Source organism: Argopecten irradians, chromosome 9 (assembly GCF_041381155.1).
Source record: "Argopecten irradians isolate NY chromosome 9, Ai_NY, whole genome shotgun sequence".
Lineage (NCBI taxonomy): Eukaryota > Metazoa > Mollusca > Bivalvia > Pectinida > Pectinidae > Argopecten > Argopecten irradians.
The window spans coordinates 23,031,465-23,059,358 of record NC_091142.1 but is presented as its reverse complement, the minus strand read 5'-3'; the positions used below and the strand labels follow the sequence as shown (position 1 = coordinate 23,059,358).

At 33.8% G+C, this 27,894-nt stretch overlaps 2 protein-coding genes across 6 annotated transcripts; one reads left to right on the top strand and one right to left on the bottom strand.

Annotated features, from left to right (window-relative positions):
- Positions 1-130: 130 nt before the first annotated feature.
- Positions 131-14,838, bottom strand: LOC138331811 (uncharacterized). Of its 5 annotated transcripts, XM_069279600.1 has the most exons (4): positions 11,324-11,405; positions 10,291-10,317; positions 9,019-9,094; positions 131-7,601 (listed from the first exon to the last, which is right to left on the bottom strand). In XM_069279600.1, the coding sequence occupies exon 4, from the start codon at positions 7,589-7,591 to the stop codon at positions 6,548-6,550; it is 1,044 nt and encodes a 347-aa protein (XP_069135701.1). In that variant the 5' UTR covers positions 7,592-7,601; positions 9,019-9,094; positions 10,291-10,317; positions 11,324-11,405; the 3' UTR covers positions 131-6,547. The 5 variants fall into 5 exon arrangements, with proteins under 5 accessions (XP_069135701.1, XP_069135704.1, XP_069135700.1 ...); XM_069279603.1 differs by lacking the exons at positions 10,291-10,317; positions 11,324-11,405 and adding an exon at positions 14,702-14,838; XM_069279599.1 differs by lacking the exon at positions 10,291-10,317 and having other exon boundaries at positions 11,324-11,439.
- Positions 14,672-27,894, top strand: LOC138331812 (nicotinamide N-methyltransferase-like). The gene is made up of 3 exons (XM_069279604.1): positions 14,672-14,856; positions 23,556-23,757; positions 24,165-27,894. The coding sequence occupies exons 1-3, from the start codon at positions 14,682-14,684 to the stop codon at positions 24,592-24,594; spliced, it is 807 nt and encodes a 268-aa protein (XP_069135705.1). The 5' UTR covers positions 14,672-14,681; the 3' UTR covers positions 24,595-27,894.

The window sequence follows — 27,894 nt, the reverse complement described above, 5'->3', positions numbered from 1 at the left end:
CCCGACAACATCTGTATAGCTTACTTGAAATTATCAACCATGAACAGTTTTGGGAATATCGATATCCTTAGTCAGGAGAATCGACTGCAAACAATAGATATTGATTATTAATGATAACAAAACACTCGTGTACAACAAAATATATTTAATAAAAAATACCAATGAATGTAAAATCTAATATGACTAAATGCTGACATATCTTCCATATGTCTTAATGCTGTCTATCAATAAAATAATTCCCCGAATTTATAAACAAAATTGCACCAATTACTGTAACATGCATATTTTAGCGCTTTTCGCTTAAAGTCCCAATATCCATATGTCTGATTTGTTTTCATGATTTAGACGAAACTTGAAAAACAAGAGGCCCATGGGCCTTAACGGTCATCTGACTATTAGTACAACATAGTTGTTTAAAGATTTTAGCCTATTTGCCGCCTGTAACCCTTCATCCCAGCATCCTACAGGCCAAATACCACTACCCTGGGCCTTCTGGTTCTTGAGAAGAAGTCGTTTAAAGATTTTGGCCTTTTTGACCCCTGTGACCTTGAATGAAGGTCAAGGTCATTCATTTGAACAAACTTGATAGCCCTTCATCCCAGCATGTACCAGGTCCAATATCAGTACCCTGAGCCTTCTGGTTCTTGAGAAGAAGTCGTTTAAAGATTTTAGCCTTTTTGACCCCTGTGACCTTGAATGAAGGTCAAGGTCATTCATTTGAACAAACTTGGTAACCCTTCATCCCAGCATCCTACAGGCCAAATACCACTACCCTGGGCCTTCTGGTTCTTGAGAAGAAGTCGTTTAAAGATTTTGGCCTTTTTGACCCCTGTGACCTTGAATGAAGGTCAAGGTCATTCATTTGAACAAACTTGGTGGCCCTTCATCCCAGCATGTCACAGGTCCAATATCAGTACCCTGAGCCTTCTGGTTCTTGAGAAGAAGTCGTTTAAAGATTTTAGCCTTTTTGATCCCTTTGACCTTGAATGAAGGTTAAGGTCATTCATTTGAACAAACTTGGTAGCCCTTCATCCAAGCATGTCACAGGTCTAATATCAGTACCCTGAGCCTTCTGGTTCTTGAGAAGAAGTCCTTTAAAGATTTTAGCCTATTTGACCCCCGTGACCTTGAATGTAGGTCAAGGTCATTTTTTTAACAAACTTGGTAGCCCTTCATCCCAGCATGCCACAGGCCTAATATCAGGTCTCTAGGCCTCTTAGTTATTCACAAGAAGTTGTTTAAAGAATTTTAGCCTATTTGACCCCTGTGACCTTGAATGAAGGTCAAGGTCATTAATTTGAACAAACATGGTAGCCCTTCATACCAGCATGCTACAGGCCTAATATCAGGTCTCTAGGCATCTTAGTTATTCACAAGAAGTTGTTTAAAGAATTTTAGCCTATTTGACCCCTGTGACCTTGAATGAAGGTCAAGGTCATTTATCCGAACAAACTTGGTAGCCCTTCATCCCAGCATGCCACAGGCCTAATATCAGGTCTCTAGGCATCTTAGTTATTCATAAGAAGTTGTTTAAAGAATTTTAGCCTATTTGACCCCTGTGACCTTGAATGAAGGTCAAGGTCATTTATCCAAACAAACTTTGTAGCCCTTCATCCCAGCATGCTACAGGCCTAATATCAGGTCTCTAGGCCTCTTAGTTATTCACAAGAAGTTGTTTAAAGAATGTTAGCCTATTTGACCCCTGTGACCTTGAATGAAGGTCAAGGTCATTTATTTGAACAAACTTGGTAGCCCTTCATCCCAGCAACCTACAGACCAAATATCAGTACCCTGGGCATTCTGGTTCTTGAGAAGAAGTCGTTTAAAGATTTTGGCCTTTTTGACCCCTGTGACCTTGAATGAAGGTCAAGGTCATTCATTTGAACAAACTTGGTAGCCCTCCATCCCAGCAACCTACAGGCCAAATATGAGTACCCTGGGCCTTCCGGTTATTGAGAAGAAGTTGTTTGAATGAAAAGTTTACGCACGGCGCACGGCGCACGGCGGACGGCGCACGGCGGACGGCGGACGGCGCACGGCGCACGGCGCACGACGACGGACGGTGCATGATGACAATAGGTCATCCTGACCCTTCGGGTCAGATGACCTAAAAATCATGTTGTAAATTATGCAGAGATATGACTAAATCGAAGTCAAAGTGAATGATAATGATTCGGACACTTTTAATAAAAAAAATCAAATAAATATTGAACGCATTCAAATAGGCCGAAGTTAGCTGATAACTAAAAAACGTCGTTGAGAACACCATGTGAATACCTTAACTATGTAACGTCATTCCGAACTCTTCCGAGATCGGGTCATCATAAACTTTCCGACTTCCGTTCGACAACAATCGTAACTTTTATGAAGACCAGTGTAGAACGAAGGCATGTTAGCAAGAATCGACTTTTGACAACTGCTTTCCAAAGTTATTAAGAAATCATTATCAAAATTCTTTGAGTTAGTTTAGTTTTAACTACATCTACAAATTCTGACGATATCGGGGTCGAATCTAACTTGAATTGTTGCTGCTAGTTACGTATGGAGTTACTTTAAAGATGATTAAGCTTACGGGGTTTCAGTACTGGTATGTCGTTATCAGCCCACATTTTAAATATACGCAAATTCATCACTTCGCTCGTCTAAATATTATGAATAACCATAAAAACACTTACTAGACTTATTACCTTTTTACAAACAATAGGAAGACAAATATTATGCGTCACGAATTTACACAATTGCGTTTTCCCTTTGACAAGACGAGAGCCGATAAGTGTGATTGCTTCAAAATAAGTGACGTCATCAATTTCGTTGTTATCAGCAGATGAAAAAGAATTTTACAATAGATTTTGATTCTTTTTCTTTTAATAATGTAAAACTTCAAGAATAGTGTATAATAGTTTAATTTTCAGAGAGAAGATTTCGCTTTCTCTTTTTTCTGATTTCCAGTTGCATTTGTCGCTATACAAGTCAAATATATTGAAATTATTACTAAATTATTCTTGAATACATAAATTTGCTATCAAGAACTCATATTGACAACCGTGCATTCCTTTTACGTTTTATCAGTTATTTGCGAAAATTCATATCTCGTAAAAAATAAAGTATCTTACATGATATCATTCAATTTGTCAATATGCTCCTATTCTTATGGTGGACTCCATTAGATAGAGGCTTTCATATGTGAGACAGTAACATTTTCATTCGACCAGAGACATTTAAGATCCGATTAAAATCATATTTAAAATAGTACATATGATATTAAGAATTGCTAATAAAACAATAAGCGATATTGAAAACATCAAAGAGAAAAAGAAACTAAATGTTGTTGATTAAACTAAAAGATAAAGCAATAGGTTGAAGAAACAAATGGAATGTAAAACAATACATACATTTCATATAATATACAATGTATATCATATAGAAGCAGTTCCTCTATAATTATACAATGCAAGAGTCGAGATTTTTCATTAAAAAATGTACAATTACGAAGGTAAATGAAGATATTTTAAAAGTATGATCAACAGTGTAAATATTGTTTTTTTAAAAGGAATAGAATTCGGCAAGAAAAATGCAAAAACAACAACCAAAATGTATGGCCGTGACTCTACTTAAATTGAAACATTACATAATATTAAACACTTTCTGTGGAAAAAAGAAATGCTTTCATGTAATGAAAAGTTCAAATATTTGTACTGCTAAATAATCATTAAAATAACACGAAAAGTTAAATTACTTATTGTTAAAAATAAAAGAAAAATATAATCACTTAAAGTTGAACAATTTTTACAAATATCTTCAAAGTGCATGTAGTTCAATTTTGTTAACATCAAATTCAATATAACATAATGGAGCTGATAGATATATCATATTCACCAATATTCTAAAATACATATCTAAAAGGCAGGAGATAGCAAAATTAATGATAATACGTCTTCAAATATAATACAAGCAGTCTTTAAATACACATACATAAACTACAAAATATCGAAAAATGTTTTCCTAGAATTACAGAAGTGTTTACAAAGCATATATATCATGAGGAGTTCCTCCCATTAATGAATGAGATCGATGTCAGAAACAGATTTGCTTATATACTTCATCTGTAGGCAGTGAATACGTGCTTCCTTTTGCTTTTCCAAAATTTAGGCTTTCATGCATATATCTATATTTAATATTTCCTTATAATTTTAGTCTCCATGATGAACAAAACCATGTATACAAGACAATATACAAATGACAATGGAATGATTGAGTGTCTGTCGTCTTTAAATATCAACAAAATTCATATAAAAAAGCATGATATGAATCGCTGCTTTTCTCTCTCAAATTATTACAGCTGTATAATCATACCAATATTGCAGGCACATAACTAACAACAAAAACAAACTACAGTTTTTTGCGTATATAACATTATTTATCATCAAAACATCTTTGTGTTCATTTTGCCTGTACATGTATCAGGTCTTTAACTGCATCATCTTTACTAAAACATGCATTAATGAAGTTATACTTTGATCCCTATGCTTTCTAATGAACATCGAGGTAAATTATGTGCTCATCACCGACAGAGCATAAACTATACTAATCATTCAAGCAATAATTGGTGGCAAATTGAGCATTTATGTGTCTTGTTAACACAAAAAAAATAATGTAAAATAATTCATTTTGCTTTTTGGTGCATGCTTACTCAGTACTTAATTCCATATAGGACATTGTGCCACAGAATTTTTTTGGGAAGCAATTAATTATTATAAATATTTTTATGTTGAAGTAAAATTAGAAGCTTAAACTTTTTAATGGTGTCAATGCTCTAAAGCAAGCTTAAGTAACATATGTAATTGAAGAAAAATGCTGTTTTTTTTGCTCCTGTTTTTGATAGAGAAAAAAAATCATTTGTCAGTGTTGGCTCATCTTTAAGCTCATGTTAAAAGTCAAATATCAGATAAACCGTTTTATACTAGTCGCTTATAACCACACCAGTTTTTGTATCAGCAATTGAAATGATAGCGACATACTTTGTCACTTATAAATCATATTTAACCTTGTCAATATCTCATTGGCACAATATGGAATTTAGAATTAATGAATAACGTTTAAATTTTGTCATTAAGGATGTACTGCACTGTGAAGTCAAAATTTTCTTGCATTAAACTTTTTTCTCATATAGATTTTTGGAAATTTATAGGAGTTCATACCATTACAGAAAATGGAAGAAAAAACATATGTCTGTGTGCTCTTGTTTGAACTATTGTCACTCAAAGATACCTAGTTGACAAAATATTGGATTTCATGGGAATTTTGACTTTTTGACAACATATATGAGAAATTAAAGCCATAATTTCCTAATGAGGTGTTTGATATGTATGGATGTTTGTAGAATTGATTTTCAAGTCATCTTCTTTAAAAATATACCAGTTATGATTTATAAGACTCATATTCTTTCTCAGAATAACATCTGCTACCCTTACCTCTTAATTTGAGCTCTAAAAAGCACCATTTTCAGCCATTTTTGTCAAATTTAACCCTTCATAGAAAAAGTTTCAGCATTAACCTTTTGTCAATATCAATGGGAAAATGGTTGCTCTATCTAAATCAGGCAGAAAAATGGTGGGTCCGTGTGCCTACTTTTTTGCACCATTTTACATAACCACAATATTTGTTATTTTTATATATTTTTGAATAAAAGAGAAAAGTGCTCAAATTACTATTAAATATAAAAATAAAGTGACAAAAGTGTATCATTTCCTACATTAATGCTCAATATTTGAATTATCATGTAAAAATTTACAGCAAAATTAGCTCGATACAGCTAAAAATGCTGGCATAGTGATGATTTAAGTAAAATCAATTTAAGTAAAAAATGGTAAAACTATGGCTCGACTCAAAGCCAAAAAAGACACAATTTCCAAATGGCCGCCAAACGGGCCATTTCTTGAAACCGCTGTATAAAAAAATCTACTAAAAATAGATATGTGATTTTTTGACAAAATTTGCAACTAGCAACATGCAACAGATATTGATAGAATGTATGTATTTGAAAATCTCATAACTTTTTGATCTTTGTCAAAACGAGACTTCAACGGGACTGAAACCTCAGAAGAATACATCCTTAAGTTACTGACATGATATGGCAATATTTTTTCAACTTTGTCAATATCTCATTGACATAATATAGAATTATTGATTCATTTTTAACTTTATCAATAGAATTATTGATTCATTTTTAACTTTATCAATATCACATTGGCACAATATGGAATTAATAATTACTTCTTAATTTTATCAATACATGTATATCATTGAAGTGATATGTTATTGATTTATAAATTTATAAATATCTGGTATTTAAAACTTTTTCAATAACTTATGGACATACCATAGTATTAATTTATTAATATCGTTTATAAGTTTGGTAATAAGTCATTGACAAGATATGGCACTATATTTGACTTTTTCTTTTAAACTTTGGCAATGCTTGTTATCTTGTTGCCATATTGTGGCATTACAACATTTTAGCAATTTCTTATGAACACCTTTCAAAAGCTTAAATTATAATTACTTTGTTGACCTGGGTCATATTACATTTCAGACTGTCTGATACAAACCAGTGACCCCATTTCTTTGCTCTGGAAATTTTCTTTTGGTTTCCCCTCACCCAATTATTATTGATAACTAAAGGCTTCATTTCTTTTCTATCTTTTTCAGTAAAGTCACTGTACCATTTTCCATCTACGATTTTCTTATTTGAAAACTCACGTAACTTAATCTTATTTTTTTCCTGTTCCATGATAGTAGAGAAAAACACCTGATCATTTGTTTCATCAGCAACAGTGTCTTTGTCCTTAAGATTGGTCAGAGTATTATGAAGGTTAAACATTTTTTCTGACAACTTGCCCCAAACTCTTAGAGTTGCTTCTCCAGGCATAAGATACATGAAACCACCGAGATAGCCATGTTTATGTGTTGGCTTGACCAACAAGATATCATAGCCTTTGACCGCTCGGACAACCTCTGGAACAGGATTTCTTATCCATAAACAGTCTGTTTCAAAAAGAAGCAGTGATATTTTGTTTCTGAGTAGTATGTTAATGGCCTGTGTTCTCAGATTCATCATTTTAACATACCCTGCTTTACTGTATTCTTGATCACCCCTGAAATCACCAATGTTGAGCTGAACTGTATGAACTTCTGGCCAGTCACGCTTGAGAAGATCAGTGGAGTTTTTGTCCATTGTCAGTAAGAGGACGTTGGCGTGGATACCCATCGGCTTTGTATTACATAACCAGCTATATGTAAATGGAAGATAGGCTTCATTCAGCATTCCAAATAGCACAACATCAGACTTCTTCATAATTTCAAGTCCAAACCTTATAATGTTTTGAGAAAATTCCTGTTCTTCTAAATTCTTGTAATAAACTTCATATGCACTTTTCCGAGAGATTTTGTCCGGCATTAACATCCTGGCAGATATACTTTCGTGTGTAGCTAACTTGACTGACCATTTCTTGAAGTATATGTAGAGTGCCAGGATACAGATAAATATTATGGGTAGAATCCCTCTCCTCAGCTTCAAGTTTATCTGACCCATATTTAGGAATCTAGAAAAGATATCAAAAGATCATACATTATCTGGTCATTATCAAAATTCTTGTGAATACATTTGCATGCAATAACTCAGCTTCAATATTGAAGCTCAAAAGATTTCTAGACAGATAATGGCACCATCTTAAGAGCTACATTTGGTGCCCATTATTATCACTTGTGGAGCAAAGCAAGAATTTTGAAAAAGGCTATTTACTTTGTATACAACTCCGTATGCATGTAATTGAGTCTTACCTACTCATCCTCGATACTCCAGAGGTTACATTCACTTACCATCTCTACACCCCTGGACTATCTCATAACATCTCATATCTTATATTGGAGGAAACAGTACATGCAGGTAATTTAGTAGTTTGATTTACATCAAAAGAGTCGTATAATTGGCTGTGTGGCTTCTATGTTGGGCGTCGCTTTCTCTGTAGTCTTCAAAGGAAATCTTTGCATGTCTGTGATAGTTTCATATGTTTTCCGCTGAGCTGCCTCCAATTTTACTATGACACAGTCCAGGGGCATAGAGATCGTAAGTGAATGTAACCCCTGGAGTATTGAGGATGTACTACTAGGCAAGGAATAAAAGATATAAGTATTAACAGTTAGATTTTGCTTGCTTTACATATGTATAATGGCAGTGTTTACAAAGTAAAAATTAATAGCAATTCTATAGATTGTGATATTGATGTCTTGTGAATAGTAAGATAGATACATTTGTTTTCAAATAAAAAGATTATCTATACTCATGAAGGTATAAAATAGTAATAGTCATGATTTAAAGATGCTCCATTGCCGACAGAACATAAACGATACTTATTAATTTAACAATAATTGGTGTTTAATTGTGTGTATATATGTCTAATAAACACACAAAGTAATATAAGGTAATTTATTTTGCTGTTGGTGTATACATGGGCAATAGGTACCTCATTCCATATAAGATATAGTGCCACAGATTTTTTTCGGGATGCAATGAATTATTTTTAATATATATCTTGAAGTAAAATTAGAAGCTTAAAATTTCCAATGGTGGTATAGTGTAAAGTAAGAAACTTTTGCAACAGAAGAAAATTACTAAATCTTCTGCTCCTGTTTTTATGGGGAGGAAAAAAAGTCATTTGTAAGTGGTTGAGCATCTTCAATTGTGTGTTGTGTGCCAAAAATTTCAAAATTCCCAAATAAATAAAAGTATATATAAACACAGAATAGACATACGTGTATAATGAAACAGAAATAGATTGTAATGCTATTTGCAATTTATGGACAGTATCAAAATAAGCATGTAAATATGTACTATTTCTGTAATATACTTTTTACCATAAATAACATATAAATATAATGTTTATTAATTCTATATGTAATATCCAATTATATCGTAAGTGACCATAACCCCTGGAATATCAAGGATGATAATGTCCTAACCTGGCTGTCTATACATTGATGTATGCATCCTCTACGAATCTTCTATTATTGAAGCATGACTTATGCTCATCACCATCTGAAATACAAAATAACACTCTGAAATATGAGCTTACTCTGCATGCTTGCATTGTAATACAAATTTGTACATGCATTACATTAAAAATTTCCAAACGAAAATAAAATGTTCTTTTATAAATCTACTTTACAAGTAAAATATTTTTTTAATTGTTTGTTTAAGCATGGATCACCGGTGTAGTATGGTATTATGACCCCCTGTGGTAAAATGACAGGAAATATACCATTATGGAGAAATGAAACCCTCCCCATGGTAAAATAATAAAGTGAACTGGGGGAGTACCCCACTTCTAAAAGATACTACCACTTAAGTTAATTCCATGTTTGTTCTCTTTTATAATATACCCCTCTCCCCAGATATTTAGATCACAAGGGATTATTAATTTTGAAGACCTGTGATCATGACTAGAGGTAGATTTTTTTTTTTTTTTAAGCGTCATATAATGAAATTTCTTCAAAGCATCATATCCATGCTGATTACCCATGACTCCCCTCCCCATATGTCAAAAAAAGTGGCGCCTGCAAACTGAAGCTGGAGATTGTTGTTTTTTTACTTATATTTTTATGTATACCTTAGCCACCCTTATCATAAGGACGCATCTCCTGAAGTGCAAAGCACTTCTAAGGTAACACATACATGAAAATATAAGAAAAAACTCATACATATACGGATGTACATGAAAATATAAGAAAAAACTCAATCTTCAAAATTCAATCCTACACACTGACAGCTTCAGTTTGCGGTCGCCATTTTTTTACCCACTGTAAAAAATCCCATCAGCGTGAATGTGATGCTTTGAAGTCAGCTCATAATGTATTCAAGCGGTTCAAACGCTTTTATATTCCGACGAATGTAATCTTCATCCGGCAGAAGCTCAGTGCTATTGCTCTTTATTTGCAAGCGTTCAAGTGATAGACCACCTTCCAATATAATCAGCTGATCAAAAACGGAATATCTGTTACGGAAATAAAAATTTCTTCCTTTTCTTTTGTGGATTTCCTTCTCAAATGTAGGTTTTGGGACAAGGATAGATTGTGAATATAAGAATAAAAAATAAACAGAAAATTTCACTCCTTTATTTCCATAAATTGAAATTTTTAAAGTCCCACTACCTTTCGAAACGGCTTTTAATTTTTAAAATGGGAAAGTAAAACGAGATCGATATTTTTGTATAGTCGCTAAAGTTCTTAACTTACCTTTAATACTACACGTGTCATCACATTCTGAAAAATTTGATTAAAATAAATAAAATGTTAATTTTCATAACGCAGTTGTCTTATGTTTCCCACTGTCGTCCTTAATACCGCGCGGTAGTTGACTATCACTGCACCAGACGACAAAACAGCGAAATAACTCTCCGCTGTTATCATATATTATGCAGGAAATCTTGCATATGTTTGGTGTTGTAACATCATAATAGGCCATTGGTATATATTTTCTGATGTTATCAATGTTTTAACGAAACCTTTACGTTTTCCTCCGGAAAGGTAGTGGGCCTTTAATAGTGCATAATTACGCATAATGGTTACTGAAACATCTGGATGCACCTTTAAGGCCTTGCCTTCAGTCATATTAAATCTGATATGTTGTGAAACTTAAGACATCTACATATGCACATGTGGATAAATCTATTGAATAATTTATCAATATTTTATACAGTATGTAGAGTGAATTGTACTTCCCCATAAGTCATGTTGTACTAAATGTACTGTAGTCCATATATCACATACTACTGAGTCCGGTAGAGGATGTATTGGGGCCGCGGTGGCCGAGTGGTTAAGATGTCCCGACATACAAAAGTATATATAGGCTTCCATATGTCCTGAACCGGAAATATATGTATAATATACATGTAAACTCAAGATCTTATTATGTACAATGTACATCATTTCCATCGGGTTGGAAAGTATGTTTTTGTATTGACGTTTGTTACAAAACCAGTGGAAAATTCACGTGTGCTTTTTATATAAATATTCCGTACAAGTTGTTCATACCTTTATATATACAAAGGCTTCCGAAAACCAGAAGCAAACGCATATGAACCAACGATGACGGCTAGCGCTGTGGTGTACGTTAAACTTACATGGCCATATGCATGTGCATATGGCTTTCCAAAATAGGAAGTAAGCTTACAAGACGCCTGTGGTTACTAGCACCTGATTTATATCAGTCACTGTACAGCATGTATATCTTGATACGTAGCCACAACTTGTTCACATATATACTGACCTGATATAAGTCTATATCTAGAGTGCAGTACACACATGTACACCGTACAGTCACAAATCTGTTCACTGCTCATGCAAATGTAAATAAAAATTCTCAAACATTCTGATGATCCCGACGGAGCACATGTAACTAAAATTAGAGTCATTATATGGGGAAATCAATCCGGAAATGCGCGGGTTCTGATGTTATCTTAGCAACAATCTTAATCTTTGTGCCAGCCCTCTAATAAAAAAGGGCGTAGATGAGACCATAAATAGTTGAATAAAACAAGGATTGAATGATTTAGGCCTACAATAAGTGTTACATGTACTGGCTGGCATGGAGGTCCATTTTCGTGAAGAATCTGTTTAAGGTATATATATAAACATATAACCTGTTATATACATGTAATAGCCGTGACCAAAATAATTATGTTTGTATTACTTTTTACCTGTACATTTTGCAGGTGTATTTGAACATAAAAAGTTGATAAAAGTATATACATGTGTACACCTTATGTATTACCACAGGGACCTGGCACGGAATTTTTTAACCAGTATTAATTACTATACTGACATGTATATACATGTACATATGTATATTCAACTCTACATAAACACGTACTTTTTCTTGGCGTATACTTACATATATATTGAAAATAAATAAATACGAAAAAATAAAATAAAAAGTAAAAAGGTCATAAAACAATGAGCGCTTGTTTGACTTTACAAAAAGCACATCAAGTCTTTTTTGACACTTTATGCAAATCGCCATTGTAGATTACATGTATATCAAGCAATTGCATAAGTCAATGTACATAGTTAATGTTATAATGTCATCTGAACATAGTGAGAATACCGTTTTTAAGAAAAAGAAGTTTTTAGTTTAAGTCATGTTCAGTGTTCCTCAAAATATGAGTGTTTGTGATGATTATTCCGTATTTGCATACTACAGAGTTATCTGCCCTTGCGGGCAGGTATTGATTGTGACGTCATGAGTTTGCGAGCGTAACGTCATACTTTTCGGACGAAACAACGTAAATTGCGCTCACAAAATAATGACGTAAGAATTGATACCTACCCGCAAGGGAGCTAACTCTGTAATATGCAAAGACGGAATAATTGTTTACCAAAATATACAAACAACACAAATAACAAATTATGTCAAGATGTTGATGTTAAAATATTTTTTCTCGCACCCAGCATGCCTATTTATTCCATCCCTAAACGAAACCCCACTAATCGCTTTTAGCTGATAACTCAAAACACGCATATTTCCTGCTGTAGCCTAACCCTATATTGTGCAAGTGAAACAAGAGGCCAAGTGGGCCTTTATCGCTCACCTGTTTTTTTTTTTTTTTTTTTTTTAGTAATTCTGTAATTTAGTAATACATGTTGTACGTGACTCAAAAATCACAAAGACTCTTACAAAAAAACAAAAACAAAAACAAAAAAAACAAATAGCAAACGTGACCCCACGATTTGTATAATTTTTAATCCCAACCATTTTTTGTTTACATTTTGACGCAACATTACGCAATAAGAATTGCTCCACACAAACATGGTTAACATAAAAACGAAATCCAATCCCTATGTAGTAGGTCCTTTGTTCTTGCTTTATTACAACATCTTCTCGAAAAAATCAAGCGCGTTCATCACGTTCCGGGAAAGCATAAAGCAAAACCTTACATAAATAATGCATAACACAGAAAAACACTGGCAGTCAAATTGGAATGATTGTACAGTCGACATCAAACTGAATTTTCTTTACAGATGCACATATGACTTAAATATCAAAGCTACATTATGAACAAAATCTGCATTTTCGTTTTATATATCATTCTTTTAGCATTGCCCCATCATTGGTATATGTGACGTCATTAAGGGTACCCCCGCCTGAGGTGTACATTGCCTCAGTGCGTGGGATTTGAAAACCAGCCGTTTGTCTTGTAAAATTCAGACTTTTCCTGGTTAAATTACAGATTGATTTACTCTGTCGGATATCTCTGACATCATTGGGTACATGTATATGTGACGTCGTTAAGGGTACCCACCGCCTTAGGTGTACATTGCCCCATTGCGTGGGATTTGAAAACCACCCGTTTTTCTTTTCCTGGTTAAATTGAAGATTTAATTACTCTGCCGGATATCTCTGACAATAACAACGTGAGATGTGGTGCCTGTGGTGCCCCATCATTGGTATATGTGACGTCATTAAGGGTACTCCCGCCTGAGGTGTACATTGCCTCAGTGCGTGGGATTTGAAAACCAGCCGTTTGTCTTGTAAAATTCAGACTTTTCCTGGTTAAATTGCAGATAGATTTACTCTGTCGGATATCTCTGACATCATTGGGTATATGTGACGTCGTTAAGGGTACCCACCGCCTTAGGTGTACATTGCCCCAGTGCGTGGGATTTGAAAACCACCCGTTTTTCTTGTAAAATTCTGACTTTTCCTGGTTAAATTGAAGATTGAATTACTCTGTCGGATATCTCTGACAATAACAACGTGAGATGTGGTGCCTGTGGTGCCCCATCATTGGTATATGTGACGTCATTAAGGGTACCCCCGCCTGAGGTGTACATTGCCTCAGTGCGTGGGATTTGAAAACCACCCGTTTTTCTTGTAAAATTCCGGCTTTTCCTTATGCTCCACCGCCGACAAATGGTATTTTTCCACTATCAAAAACAGGAGCAGACGATTTAGTATTTTTCTTCAGTTACAAAAGTTACTTACTTTACACTATTACCACCATTAAAAAGTTTGAGTTTCTAATTTTACTTAAAGTTAAATATACGAAAAATAATTAATTGCATCCCGAAAAAATTCCGTGGCACTATATCTTATATGGAATGAAGTAATGATTGCGCATGCACCAAAGGCGAAATAAATTATTTTATGTTATTTTTTGTGTTAATTAGGCATATATATACACGATTAAACACCAATTATTGTTCAAATAATGAATATCATTTATGCTCTGTCGGCGGTGGAGCATCTTTAAATTGAAGACTGATTTACTCTGCCGGATATCACAGACAATAACAACGCGAGATGTGGTGCCTGTGGTGGCCCATCATTGGTATTTGTGACGTCGTTTAGGGTTACCCCACGCCTGAGGTGTACTGTACTCTAGTGCGTGGGATTTGAAAACAATAATATACCACTGAACGTTTTATACAAACACACGGGTATACCCTTTATCATGTTTGTAATATGCGTTAAGACTTCTACTTCTACATGTAAACGTTCTGTTTCATCGCTAAACTAGTAAATTAACTGTCTTGATGTATTATAATTTAATGACTGTCATTCGAATTTGACTCCATGCATATTCACTATAGTGCTCTAGTGCGTGGACTTCCTTGCCCTATGGTACATGTATTTAGTTCTACTCACAAATATGGCGGCTAGCGGTACAACCATGGATTACGCTGGCCTGTTTGACCCAGAATGGTACCTTAAGACGTTCCTCAGCTCAATTCCCGACCAGCACATCGAGGGCGATCTAATGCAGTTTTACATGGATAAATACTGCAAAATATTCCAACCAGGTATATGAATAGGCTATTGTTAGCGAAATAATTGTTGTTAAAGGGATACAACTCTGATTGAATTTGATACATATGAGGAAGTGTGTAATTAATACATACGTTGTACATGTTATACTGTTAAGATAGTGAGCGGAGGAAGTGTGAAGGGCCCCGCTGTGTAATACATACATACATTGTACATGTTATACTGTAAAGATACTAATATAGTGAGCGGAGGAAGTGTGTAATACATACATACATTGTACATGTTATACTGTAAAGATACTAAGATAGTGAGCGGAGGAAGTGTGTAATACATACATACATTGTACATGTTATACTGTAAAGATACTAAGATAGTGAGCGGAGGAAGTGTGTAATACATACATACATTGTACATGTTATACTGTAAAGATACTAAGATAGTGAGCGGAGGAAGTGTGTAATACATACATACATTGTACATGTTATACTGTAAAGATACTAAGATAGTGAGCGTAGGAAGTGTGTAATACATACTTACATTGTACATATTATACTGTTAAGATAGTGAGCGGAGGAAGTGTGTAATACATACTTACATTGTACATGTTATACTGTTAAGATAGTGAGCGGAGGAAGTGTGTAATACATATACGTACATTGTACATGTTATACTGTTAAGATAGTGAGCGGAGGAAGTGTGTAATACATACATACATTGTACATGTTATACTGTTAAGATAGTGAGCGGAGGAAGTGTGTAATACATACATACATTGTACATGTTATACTGTTAAGATAGTGAGCGGAGGAAGTGTGTAATAAATACATACATTGTACATGTTATACTGTTAAGATAGTGAGCGGAGGAAGTGTGTAATACATACATACATTGTACATGTTATACTGTTAAGATAGTGAGCGGAGGAAGTGTGTAATTAATACATACACTGTACATGTTATACTGTTAAGATAGTGAGCAGAGGAAGTGTGTAATACATACATACATACATTGTACATGTTATACTGTAAAGATACTAAGATAGTGAGCGGAGGAAGTGTGTAATACATACATACATTGTACATGTTATACTGTTAAGATAGTGAGCGGAGGAAGTGTGTAATACATACATACATTGTACATGTTATACTGTTAAGATAGTGAGCGGAGGAAGTGTGTAATTAATACATACATTGTACATGTTATACTGTAAAGATACTAAGATAGTGAGCGGAGGAAGTGTGTAATAAATACATACATTGTACATGTTATACTGTTAAGATAGTGAGCGGAGGAAGTGTGTAATACATACATACATTGTACATGTTATACTGTTAAGATAGTGAGCGGAGGAAGTGTGTAATAAATACATACATTGTACATGTTATACTGTTAAGATAGTGAGCGGAGGAAGTGTGTAATTAATACATACATTGTACATGTTATACTGTAAAGATACTAAGATAGTGAGCGGAGGAAGTGTGTAATAAATACATACATTGTACATGTTATACTGTTAAGATAGTGAGCGGAGGAAGTGTGTAATAAATACATACATTGTACATGTTATACTGTTAAGATAGTGAGCGGAGGAAGTGTGTAATAAATACATACATTGTGCATGTTATACTGTTAAGATAGTGAGCGGAGGAAGTGTGTAATACATACATACATTGTACATGTTATACTGTTAAGATAGTGAAGGTTAAACATGTGTAATTACACAAGCAGTTTTGGAAAATTTTAAAGAACAGTGTTTTACTTGAGGTACGATTATCGAATGTTAATAAGTTATTAGTAGAATGTATCTTTATTGATCTATCTGAATAAAATAACATGTTTTATATGTACATGTACATTTACTTACAATGAACCAAGGATTCATATTTGACATGAATATACACGTATCATTAGGGATTTCCATTCAGGATGGAAATCCCTATTGTTATTGTTCTGTTTTTTCTTATTATTCTTATTATTTCCACGAAACCTTCTTAACACTTTTTCTCAAGAACGGAACAAGGTACGACGTTCAAATTTGGACATGTTATGTAGGTACATGAGTGCTTGAAACGTACGTTCGATTTTGTACGATAAAGGTCAAGGTCAAGGTCACAGACATAAAAAACTACTTTTTTCGAACGAAGTTTAAATGCTCATAACTTCATAACTATACGCTGTACATCGTCCATGTTTAGTTATTCAGGTAGATCGCGATATTGAAAGTTTTTTTCTCATTACATGTTATCAGAGATTATGTCTAGGTCATGAGTTCGCTAGAGGGTCAAATGAGGTCAAACAAAGGTCAAATATGAACTTTACCGTAGAAATGTTCTGAAGGGCGCAAATGAAAGACCATGTTCTCAGGAACATAAAATGACCTATTTCAAGGTCATATGATCAAAAATGGCGGAGATATAGGACATCAAAAATCGAAATTTTAGTTTATATTTGTCCTTGCACGAGACGTTTCAGCGCCTTTAAACCTGTATGTACAGTGTTGATTTTTCATACCTATGTTGTATGAACTTTTGTCTTCACAAGTTATTTATTTTTAAGGGGTTATATAGAAAAATGGCGGAAATATAGCTCTCCAAATATTGCAATTTGTTTCTTTTTCTTATTTTTGTCCGTTAATTGTGAGCTCGTAGGGCCTTTATCATCTCATGTAGAGTGTTGAATTTTTGTAAATGTAAGCTTTATCCTAATGTCTGTACAGGTTTTTAATTTCAAAGACATGAATTGGAAAATGGCGGAAATATAGACCTCCGAATATGGCGTTTCGTTCATTTTTTAACGTAAATTTTAGCGTAATTCATGAAAATTCAAAGGTGAAATGTTTTGAATTGGATGTGAAAGATCATGCTTTCAGACACATAAAATGACCAAGTTCAAGGTCATAAGATTCAAAATGGCGGAGATATAGGACATCGAAAATCGAATTTTTAGTTTATATTTGTCCTTGCCCGAGACGTTTCAGCGCCTTTAAACCTGTATGTACAGTGTTGATTTCTCATACCTATGTTGTATGAACTTTTGTCTTCAAAAGTTATTTATTTTTAAGGGGTTATATAGAAAAATGGCGAAAATATAGCTCTCCAAATATGGCAATTTGTTTCATTTTCTTATTTTTGTCCGTTCTTTGTGAGCTCGTAGGGCCTTTATCATCTCATGTAGGGTGTTGATTTTTTTGTAAATGTTAGCTTTAGCCTATTGTCTGTACAGGTTTTTAATTTCAAAGACATGAATTGGAAAATGGCGGAAATATAGACCTCCGAATATGGCGTTTCGTTCATTTTTTAACGTAAATTTTAGCGTAATTCATGAAAATTCAAAGGTGAAATGTTTTGAATTGGATGTGAAAGATCATGCTTTCAGACACATAAAATGACCAAGTTCAAGGTCATAAGATTCAAAATGGCGGAGATACAGGACATCGAAAATCGAAATTTTAGTTTATATTTGTCCTTGCACGAGACGTTTCAGCGCCTTTAAACCTGTATGTACAGTGTTTATTTTTCATACCTATGTTGTATGAACTTTTGTCTTCAAAAGTTATTTATTTTTAAGGGTTATATAGAAAAATGGCGAAAATATAGCTCTCCAAATATGGCAATTTGTTTCATTTTCTTATTTTTGTCCGTTATTTGTGAGCTCGTAGGGCCTTTATCGTCTCATGTAGGGTGTTGATTTTTTTGTAAATGTTAGCTTTAGCCTATTGTCTGTACAGGTTTTTAATTTCAAACACATGAATTTGAAAATGGCGGAAATATAGACCTCCGAATATGGCGTTTCGTTCATTTTTTAACGTAAATTTTAGCGTAATTCATGAAAATTCAAAGGTGAAATGTTTTGAATTGGATGTGAAAGATCATGCTTTCAGACACATAAAATGACCAAGTTCAAGTCATAAGATTCAAAATGGCGGAGATATAGGACATCGGAAATCGAAATTTTAGTTTATATTTGTCCTTGCACGAGACGTTTCAGCACCTTTAAACCTGTATGTACAGTGTTGATTTCTCATACCTATGTTGTATGAACTTTTGTCTTCAAAAGTTATTTATTTTTAAGGGGTTAAATAGAAAAATGGCGAAAATATAGCTCTCCAAATATGGCAATTTGTTTCATTTTCTTATTTTTGTCCGTTATTTGTGAGCTCGTAGGGCCTTTATCGTCTCATGTAGGGTGTTGATTTTTTGTAAATGTTAGCTTTAGCCTATTGTCTGTACAGGTTTTTAATTTCAAACACATGAATTTGAAAATGGCGGAAATATAGACCTCCGAATATGGCGTTTCGTTCATTTTTTAACGTAAATTTTAGCGTAATTCATGAAAATTCAAAGGTGAAATGTTTTGAATTGGATGTGAAAGATCATGCTTTCAGACACATAAAATGACCAAGTTCAAGGTCATAAGATTCAAAATGGCGGAGATATAGGACATCGAAAATCGAATTTTTAGTTTATATTTGTCCTTGCCCGAGACGTTTCAGCGCCTTTAAACCTGTATGTACAGTGTTGATTTCTCATACCTATGTTGTATGAACTTTTGTCTTCAAAAGTTATTTATTTTTAAGGGGTTAAATAGAAAAAATGGCGAAAATATAGCTCTCCAAATATGGCAATTTGTTTCATTTTCTTATTTTTGTCCGTTATTTGTGAGCTCGTAGGGCCTTTATCGTCTCATGTAGGGTGTTGATTTTTTGTAAATGTTAGCTTTAGCCTATTGTCTGTACAGGTTTTTAATTTCAAACACATGAATTTGAAAATGGCGGAAATATAGACCTCCGAATATGGCGTTTCGTTCATTTTTTAACGTAAATTTTAGCGTAATTCATGAAAATTCAAAGGTGAAATGTTTTGAATTGGATGTGAAAGATCATGCTTTCAGACACATAAAATGACCAAGTTCAAGGTCATAAGATTCAAAATGGCGGAGATATAGGACATCGAAAATCGAATTTTTAGTTTATATTTGTCCTTGCCCGAGACGTTTCAGCGCCTTTAAACCTGTATGTACAGTGTTGATTTCTCATACCTATGTTGTATGAACTTTTGTCTTCAAAAGTTATTTATTTTTAAGGGGTTAAATATAGAAAAATGGCGAAAATATAGCTCTCCAAATATGGCAATTTGTTTCATTTTCTTATTTTTGTCCGTTATTTGTGAGCTCGTAGGGCCTTTATCGTCTCATGTAGGGTGTTGATTTTTTTGTAAATGTTAGCTTTAGCCTATTGTCTGTACAGGTTTTTAATTTCAAACACATGAATTTGAAAATGGCGGAAATATAGACCTCCGAATATGGCGTTTCGTTCATTTTTTAACGTAAATTTTAGCGTAATTCATGAAAATTCAAAGGTGAAATGTTTTGAATTGGATGTGAAAGATCATGCTTTCAGACACATAAAATGACCAAGTTCAAGGTCATAAGATTCAAAATGGCGGAGATATAGGACATCGAAAATCGAATTTTTAGTTTATATTTGTCCTTGCCCGAGACGTTTCAGCGCCTTTAAACCTGTATGTACAGTGTTGATTTCTCATACCTATGTTGTATGAACTTTTGTCTTCAAAAGTTAATTATTTTTAAGGGGTTATATAGAAAAATGGCGGAAATATACCTCTCCAAATATGGCAATTTGTTTCGTTTTCTTATTTTTTTCCGTTATTTGTTAGCTCGTAGGGCCTTTATCATCTCATGTTGAGTGTTGAATTTTTGTAAATGTAAGCTTTAGCCTATTGTCTGTACAGGTTTTTAATTTCAAAGACATGAATTTGAAAATGGCGGAAATATAGACCTCCGAATATGGCGTTTCGTTCATTTTTTAACGTAAATTTTAGCGTAATTCATGAAAATTCAAAGGTGAAATGTTTTGAATTGGATGTGAAAGATCATGCTTTCAGACACATAAAATGACCAAGTTCAAGGTCATAAGATTCAAAATGGCGGAGATATAGGACATCGAAAATCGAAATTTTAGTTTTTATTTGTCCTTGCACGAGACGTTTCAGCGCCTTTAAACCTGTATGTACAGTGTTGATTTTTCATACCTGTGTTGTATGAACTTTTGTCTTCAAAAGTTATTTATTTTTAAGGGGTTATATAGAAAAATGGCGGAAATATAGCTCTCCAAATATGGCAATTTGTTTCATTTTCTTATTTTTTTCCGTTATTTGTGAGCTCGTAGGGCCTTTATCATCTCATGTAGAATCTTGAATTTTTGCAAATGTTAGCTTTAGCCTATTGTCTTTATACGTTTTTAATTTCAAAGACATGAATTTGAAAATGGCGGAAATATAGACCTCCGAATATGGCGTTTCGTTCATTTTTTAACGTAAATTTTAGCGTAATTCATGAAAATTCAAAGGTGAAATGTTTTGAATTGGATGTGAAAATTCATGCTTTCAGATACATAAAATGACCAATTTCAATGTCATATGATTCAAAGTGGCGGAGGGTATAGAACTTTCAGCGATTTTGAGTTGTGATTACATGATGTGGCATGTGGCCAAAGGGAGATAATCGGTATCTAATACTAAAACTCTAATCGTACGTGTTATTCCGCATTGGTTCAAGATCTTTATAAGAAATGGAGAATTTTTGCACTTTAAAAAAACCTGAAATTCTAATGTGTTTACCTATTCATTATCAAAATTGATATTTTGAACCTAAATCTCAATCGGAATTTCCAAATTCATATCACGGTTATCAAGGAATAATTACCTGTCAGAAAACATTTTTGATTTTGAAATTCAGAATCAAACAATCCAATCAGCGGCCGGGTTAAAATTCTGTCCTGGGCTCAATCTTATATATACACACGGGCCGTTTCGAAGGTCTTTCTTCATTTAGTTTTGAATACTTTTCGAGATGTTTTAAGTTCTACATGTACACGTATATATGAACAATGTACACATGTTTGCGTAAATACACGTACATGTGTAGCTACACCGCATACATGGGAGGCCGTCCTTACGTGACCCTAGCTGTTAATGGGACGTACATTGTTGAACATACAAACAATAAAAGTAATGCACAAACACAATAACTGACAGGTTTAAAAAACCTTTTAAGTGTGTGGCAGAGCCGTCACCTGTGACACCGGATGTTCAAACACAACCGGTGCTATTTTGAGAAACTATCCGGCCGTTTTGAGATCACAGAACCAAATAAATTCCCATAGAGGACCGTGTTAACGTTTGCTACTATTCAGGTTAAATGAAGTTATCAAAATTCTTTACAAATTTTACATCTACATGTATTGTCCGACCCACACATAAACCATTAACTGGTGTACCCTGAATATATCCAATCAGCAGGCTCCGATATATTCACCTCTCTATGAAATCTTCTGCCCAAAGGGGGATTCCCCTAAATCTGTTTTTTCTGTTGGACCAGACTACTTTCGTAAGAAACGCTTTCTGATTAATATTGAGTGAGATCGTCCGTTCGTTCAAGCAATCGTCCGTTCGCTAACATTACTTATATCATTACATAGGTGGAAATCCCGTGTTTTGATCGCGATCAAATCTAGTTTATATTAAAGTTATATGCCATAACTTCCATAGTTCACTAATCAAGAAGAGCTTTGGATATGTTATTCACCACCCAAAGTTACCAATATTCTAAAAACACAATACTTAAATGCAAAGTTTTAATTTTACAAACTTAAATAGGAGCTCAAGATGATTGTTAGCAGTACTTTCATAAATCATGGTGTTTACGTCTAGATTACAGTGGAATGAGTACATGTACGCACAGTCCAGCCAAAAACCTACCTGTGGTTTTCATTTTCATTGCATATGAACATTTGACAGCGATATTAGAAATTGTTGGTGATCTCATCAAATATGCTTTCATCTAAACATACATAAAGCATAAAAACGAGAACTATTACTTAAAGATGCTCCACCTCTGACAAATGGTATTTTTTCACTATCAAATACAAGAGCAGACAATTTAGTATTTTTCTTCAGTTACAAAAGTTACTTACTTTACACCATTACCACCATTGAAAAGTTTGAGCTTCTAATTTTAAGTTAAAAATAACAAAAATAATTAATTGCATCCCGAAAAAAATCCGTGCCACTATATCCTATATAGAATGAAGTACTGATTGCGCATGCACCAAAGGTGAAGGAAATTATTTTATATTATTTTTTGTGTTAATTATACATATATATACACGATTAAACACCAATTATTGTTCAAATGATGAATATCATTTATGCTCTGTCGGCGGTGGAGCATCTTTAAAATGTTTATCTTCTATATGTTGTTGCAAATGCTTATACATGTAATGCATCATGCATGTTTGTTTGTGTCTCTAACCAATTTCCACAGCTTAATTTTCCAAAACTTATGATGTTCAATAGATTTCTGGAGAAAAAGTAGCATGTAACATTTTCACCCATGTACGGTACCACATATAACTGGTTTGGAGTGTGTCGTGAAACGAAATATTTAATTTACATTTGATTTTACGGTTTTACCTTGGGGACTGTTCATCATTTCAGTTTTTGTATTGAATCTCTACAGTTCAAGTTATATGTACCGTAATTGTCATACTTACAAATCAAGAAAAAAGTTTTCATACAAAAATGTATGTTATTTACCACCAAATGTTACCAATATTTTGAGAATTACATTACTTACATAGCTTTTCATTACACACAGACAAATAATTATGAGAACTAAATACTGCCGAAATTCATTACATTATGTTATTTTGAAGGTGAAGTAAAGGGCAGACAACTACTCGACATAGGCACAGGCCCTTCTGTTCATTCCATTATCAGTGCCAGCCGCCATGTTGATGACGTATACCTATCAGATTTCGCCGCACAAAATAGAAAACTACTCAATGATTGGTGGAAAAGTGACAAAACATTGATAGAAAATGTTACTGCATATGTGTTAAAACAAGAAAAATCAAGGTGGGTACCCAAATTCTCTTGTATCTTGGGAGTTAAGTTTATTCACTTAGCTCCAATTTTCTCTTGAGATTTAAGGACTATTTTCGTCTTCTTTTAAATATTTTCATAATTTCTACTTAGTAGAAGAAACCAGTTTTATTAAAACACACACCAGAATGAATGTTAAATAATTTCAGGAAGTATTTTCAGTATAAAGTTTTCTCACTATTTAATAAAATGTATAATTCGACTGCCTAAATTGAATCGCACAGATCTTCAAAATGATATTTACGATGGAGAATCTAATTGTCTCTCACCAGTTTCACAACCGATCAAAAACATTTAAATTATAAATGCATTAATTATTTAATTGTGATACCTAATTCGTTTATTCTTATTTGAAACATAAAACTTTTTTTTTGTTTTAGTGAAACTGTCGTGGAGAGACAAACAGCAATGAAAGGTAAAGTTCGTGCTGTTTTACCTATCGATGTGACCTTGTCGAACCCACTCGGAAGCGGAAGTGACATTACACAATTTGATATAATCACTTCAAGCCTCTGTTTGGAAGCAGCAGCTCTAACCATTGACCAGTACCGCACGAATGCAGCAAACGTAGCATCATTATTGAAAGTTGGGGGTCATTTCATCCTGAACGGTGTTCTGGAACAGACTTGGTACCAAGTTGGAGAGTACAAGTTCGGGTCCGTTTGGCTCTCAAGGGAAGACATAGAGTCAACCTTTGTTAGCTGTGGGTTTGACATAAAGCAATTTGATGTATTGAAAACTGATGACGAAGTATACTCTGACTTTCACGTTTTTTTCGCTATGCATGCTGTCAAAGTAAGAGAAATGTAAAGATTTGACAATGTATATTTTTCTCTCTAATATTTTTTTTATTTTTTTTTATTCTTCAACAATTTATTTTTAACAATTTCAAATGTGATAAAATGTTTTCAACAGCCCCTTAATTATAACATCACATTTATTTTTGTCTGATAATAATTGTTATAAAAACACCCGAGAGGTTCCGAGAGGGATACTTGACAGGGAAAATGGAATAAAGTGAGTTCCGCGTGGATAATCGATATTTATTTAACGTTGTTAAACCACTCACCACCGATGCCGTTTTCGATGATGGATATTACTTGTTATAGTGTCATTAGTTTATCGAGATAAGTCGCTTTTAATTCACATATTAGAATCGAACACCGTGTCACAGTGCAAAATGTCAAAATCCATGGTGTTGTCTCCATGTATTGCTTATAAATATGTTTGATATAATACGCTGGTTTCGTGTTTATATTGGTCTTTATTTTATTGAAATTGATTACTTTAATGAATGACATTGGCCTTCAGGTAAGGTATTCGAGATAGAGTATTTCTCATGTTAGGTTATAGTTCTAGAAGCCTGACATTTAGCCTATCGTAAGTTGGGACGAAGATCGAGGTACCAAGATCAAGGCCACAGATATAACGACAGACTTTCTCTGTAGCACTACGGGTTAAAGGTCACAGAAAGATGAAATGAGTTATACTGATCGCTATGACAGGTTAAACATGTTACTGCTTTCACAAAAATATGCATATGAAGATCTAATACGTTTGAAGTCTCATGACATTGGCAGTATTCAAGTTAGAAATTTACGAAAAGTGCAAATCTGTGTTATCAATTTTGGCCACAGATTAACTATATGATCAGAGAAAGTGGAGGGCGAGGTAATTGATCCATACATGGATCGATCGGTTATGCCAATTTGAAATTTAAGTGTTTGTTCCTGTTAACCGTATAAGAATTATATCGTCTTAAAGTTTCATTGAAATCCCTTCAGAAGCTTAAGAGTAACATCTTAATCTTTTTGTAATAAAGGGGGTTAACTCTGAAAAAGACGGAGGTATTTTGTTTCCATATAAATTACGTACATGTATCTACACCGTGAAAGGATACATGTATATATGTCACCACACTAGTTTGCAATCTCTAGTAGTTTAGGAGAAGTAGTCGGTCGATTTTTAACAACCAGAATGCAGTATAGGTTACTTTGTTGAGGGCGTATGTTAAGTGGTGGTAGAATTGTATTTCATGTAGGTTGAACATTATCTTATTTATATAAATACATTCACAAGGGAAATATTTGTTTTTGTTCGTGATTTTAGATTGTTAAACCTCTAGATCTGACCAATTTATGCTTTGAATCACATTTGCACATATTTAACACATCGGTCATACACATGTAGTTGGTCCTTTACACTTGATCAAGCGCGTTTATCACGTTCCGGGAATGCATAAAGCAAAACCTTACATAAATAATGCATAACACTGAAAACACTGGCAGTCAAATTGGAATGATTGTACAGTCGACATCAAACTGAATTTTCTTTACAGATGCACATATGACTTAAAAATCAAAGCTTATAAATCATAAATCATAACTGCATTATCGTTTTATAAATCATTCTTTATCATTCTTTTAGCATTGCTTCAAATTTAATGACTGTTGGCAGGTGTGGTCTATAATGTATATACAATGTGAATCACCAAGGTTTTGTTTGGTATTTACTTACAATGATTCTGCCAAACCACCTAGTCCAGAACAGACGTCATACCAACTTTCTGGAGAGGTCGTAATACCGCCGGCAATTCCATAAACTGGAGGCAATTTGTGGATAGGTGCAAGCTTCAAAATTTTTCTGAAAGGTAATGTTTCTTATGATCAACAAATTAGGCAGGCAATGAGCAACTTAGGTTTGCCAAAAATGCCAACAAAGGTTTCTCAACTATTTTGGGTTCAGTAAAGGTACAGCAAACCCCATTGAAAACAACACCCGAATCCCCCTATGACAAAACCTGCTTTCGGTTCAAATCCCAAAAATGTTAATAATTTTACAAATATAAAATTTTGGGATTATTTTCTTTATCCACTGATCTCCTAACATATTCTCAGCCTTATCTGCTTATAATATAGTTTTAAGATGTCATATTTGTCAAAAGTATTGAAACATGAGAAATCTGTCTTGTGCAACCTTTATGTCCACTCATATACAGTATTGCACATTTAGTAATTCTTTTTCGCAGTATCTCGAATAGTGAATACCATGACACGACAAGTTTCTTTTTCAGCTTGCTTAGTTAACTGATAAGATTTCTGTTAGTCGAAACATTTTTCTTCTAGAATAAATGACTGAACAAAACAATACTTGATAAATGCACATTCGATATTCGATTTGTTTGTATCGCTAATATTATTAATTACTGTAACCAATTTACATTCAACAAAATGCAAAGTATTTTTTTTCATAGGACCTGACTATCAGCTTCCATCCTTAATAAAATAAAGCTTACTTCGACATCCAACGATTTAAAACTTAACATCAATCGATTTTTTCATCCTCAAATTAGTTAAAATGGACACATTAAACTTGTTTCTATGTCACTTAAATTCAGAACTAAGACTAGACCAGAAAATTAATAAGCAATAATGGCGGCCATTTTGGATTTTAATCCAAAACAAGGTCTTGCCATGAAGGACTCAGGTCTTATATATTAACTCACTTACTATTTTATTCTCGCATCGTATAAATATATATGTATATATATATAACCTGAGGGGTTGGAAATGTCAATAAAATGATTCTTCTGTCAATAATTTTCGTTTGGTTTTGTTTAAAAAGAGTATAAACAAAAAAAAAAAAAAAAAAAAAAAAAAAAAAAAAAAATGGAATGATTCATGTTATATTTATCTGAAATCTGTATCAGGGAAATATCATCACATGTACAAGTCCAGAAACGCACTGCGGAGTCATGGTTATCAGAAACACGAGGAAAATCACAGAGACGGTTCTGAAGGCTTTCACTTCCTGTTTTGGAGCCAATCGGGATTTTATCTCCTTCCACAAGTTGACTACTCTTGAACAAGATTACGTTATGTTTGATTTCTTGGTAAATCAGAATGGATGTGATACAGTATTATAAAATATTTTCAAAGCTTATTCATTTCAATATTAGTTTCATTATGCTTACTTCCGGGCATTGTGTCTTGGATATGGCCCACACACATTTCGTCAGTTTGAATCCTGCTTCCAGGAAGGTAATGGTGCGCCTCTACCCGTACACAATCGTGTACCGTTGTTGTATCGGATGTATTCGAAGCTGCATCA

Excerpts from the sequence above, each read along its gene's own strand:
- LOC138331811 (XM_069279603.1), bottom strand. The coding sequence starts at position 7,591 with ATGGGTCAGATAAACTTGAAGCTGAGGAGAGGGATTCTACCCATAATA.
- LOC138331812 (XM_069279604.1), top strand. The coding sequence starts at position 14,682 with ATGTATTTAGTTCTACTCACAAATATGGCGGCTAGCGGTACAACCATG. Across the intron at positions 14,857-23,555 it reads CTGCAAAATATTCCAACCAG|GTGAAGTAAAGGGCAGACAA; the intron begins GTATATGAATAG and ends GTTATTTTGAAG. Across the intron at positions 23,758-24,164 it reads TTAAAACAAGAAAAATCAAG|TGAAACTGTCGTGGAGAGAC; the intron begins GTGGGTACCCAA and ends TTTTTGTTTTAG.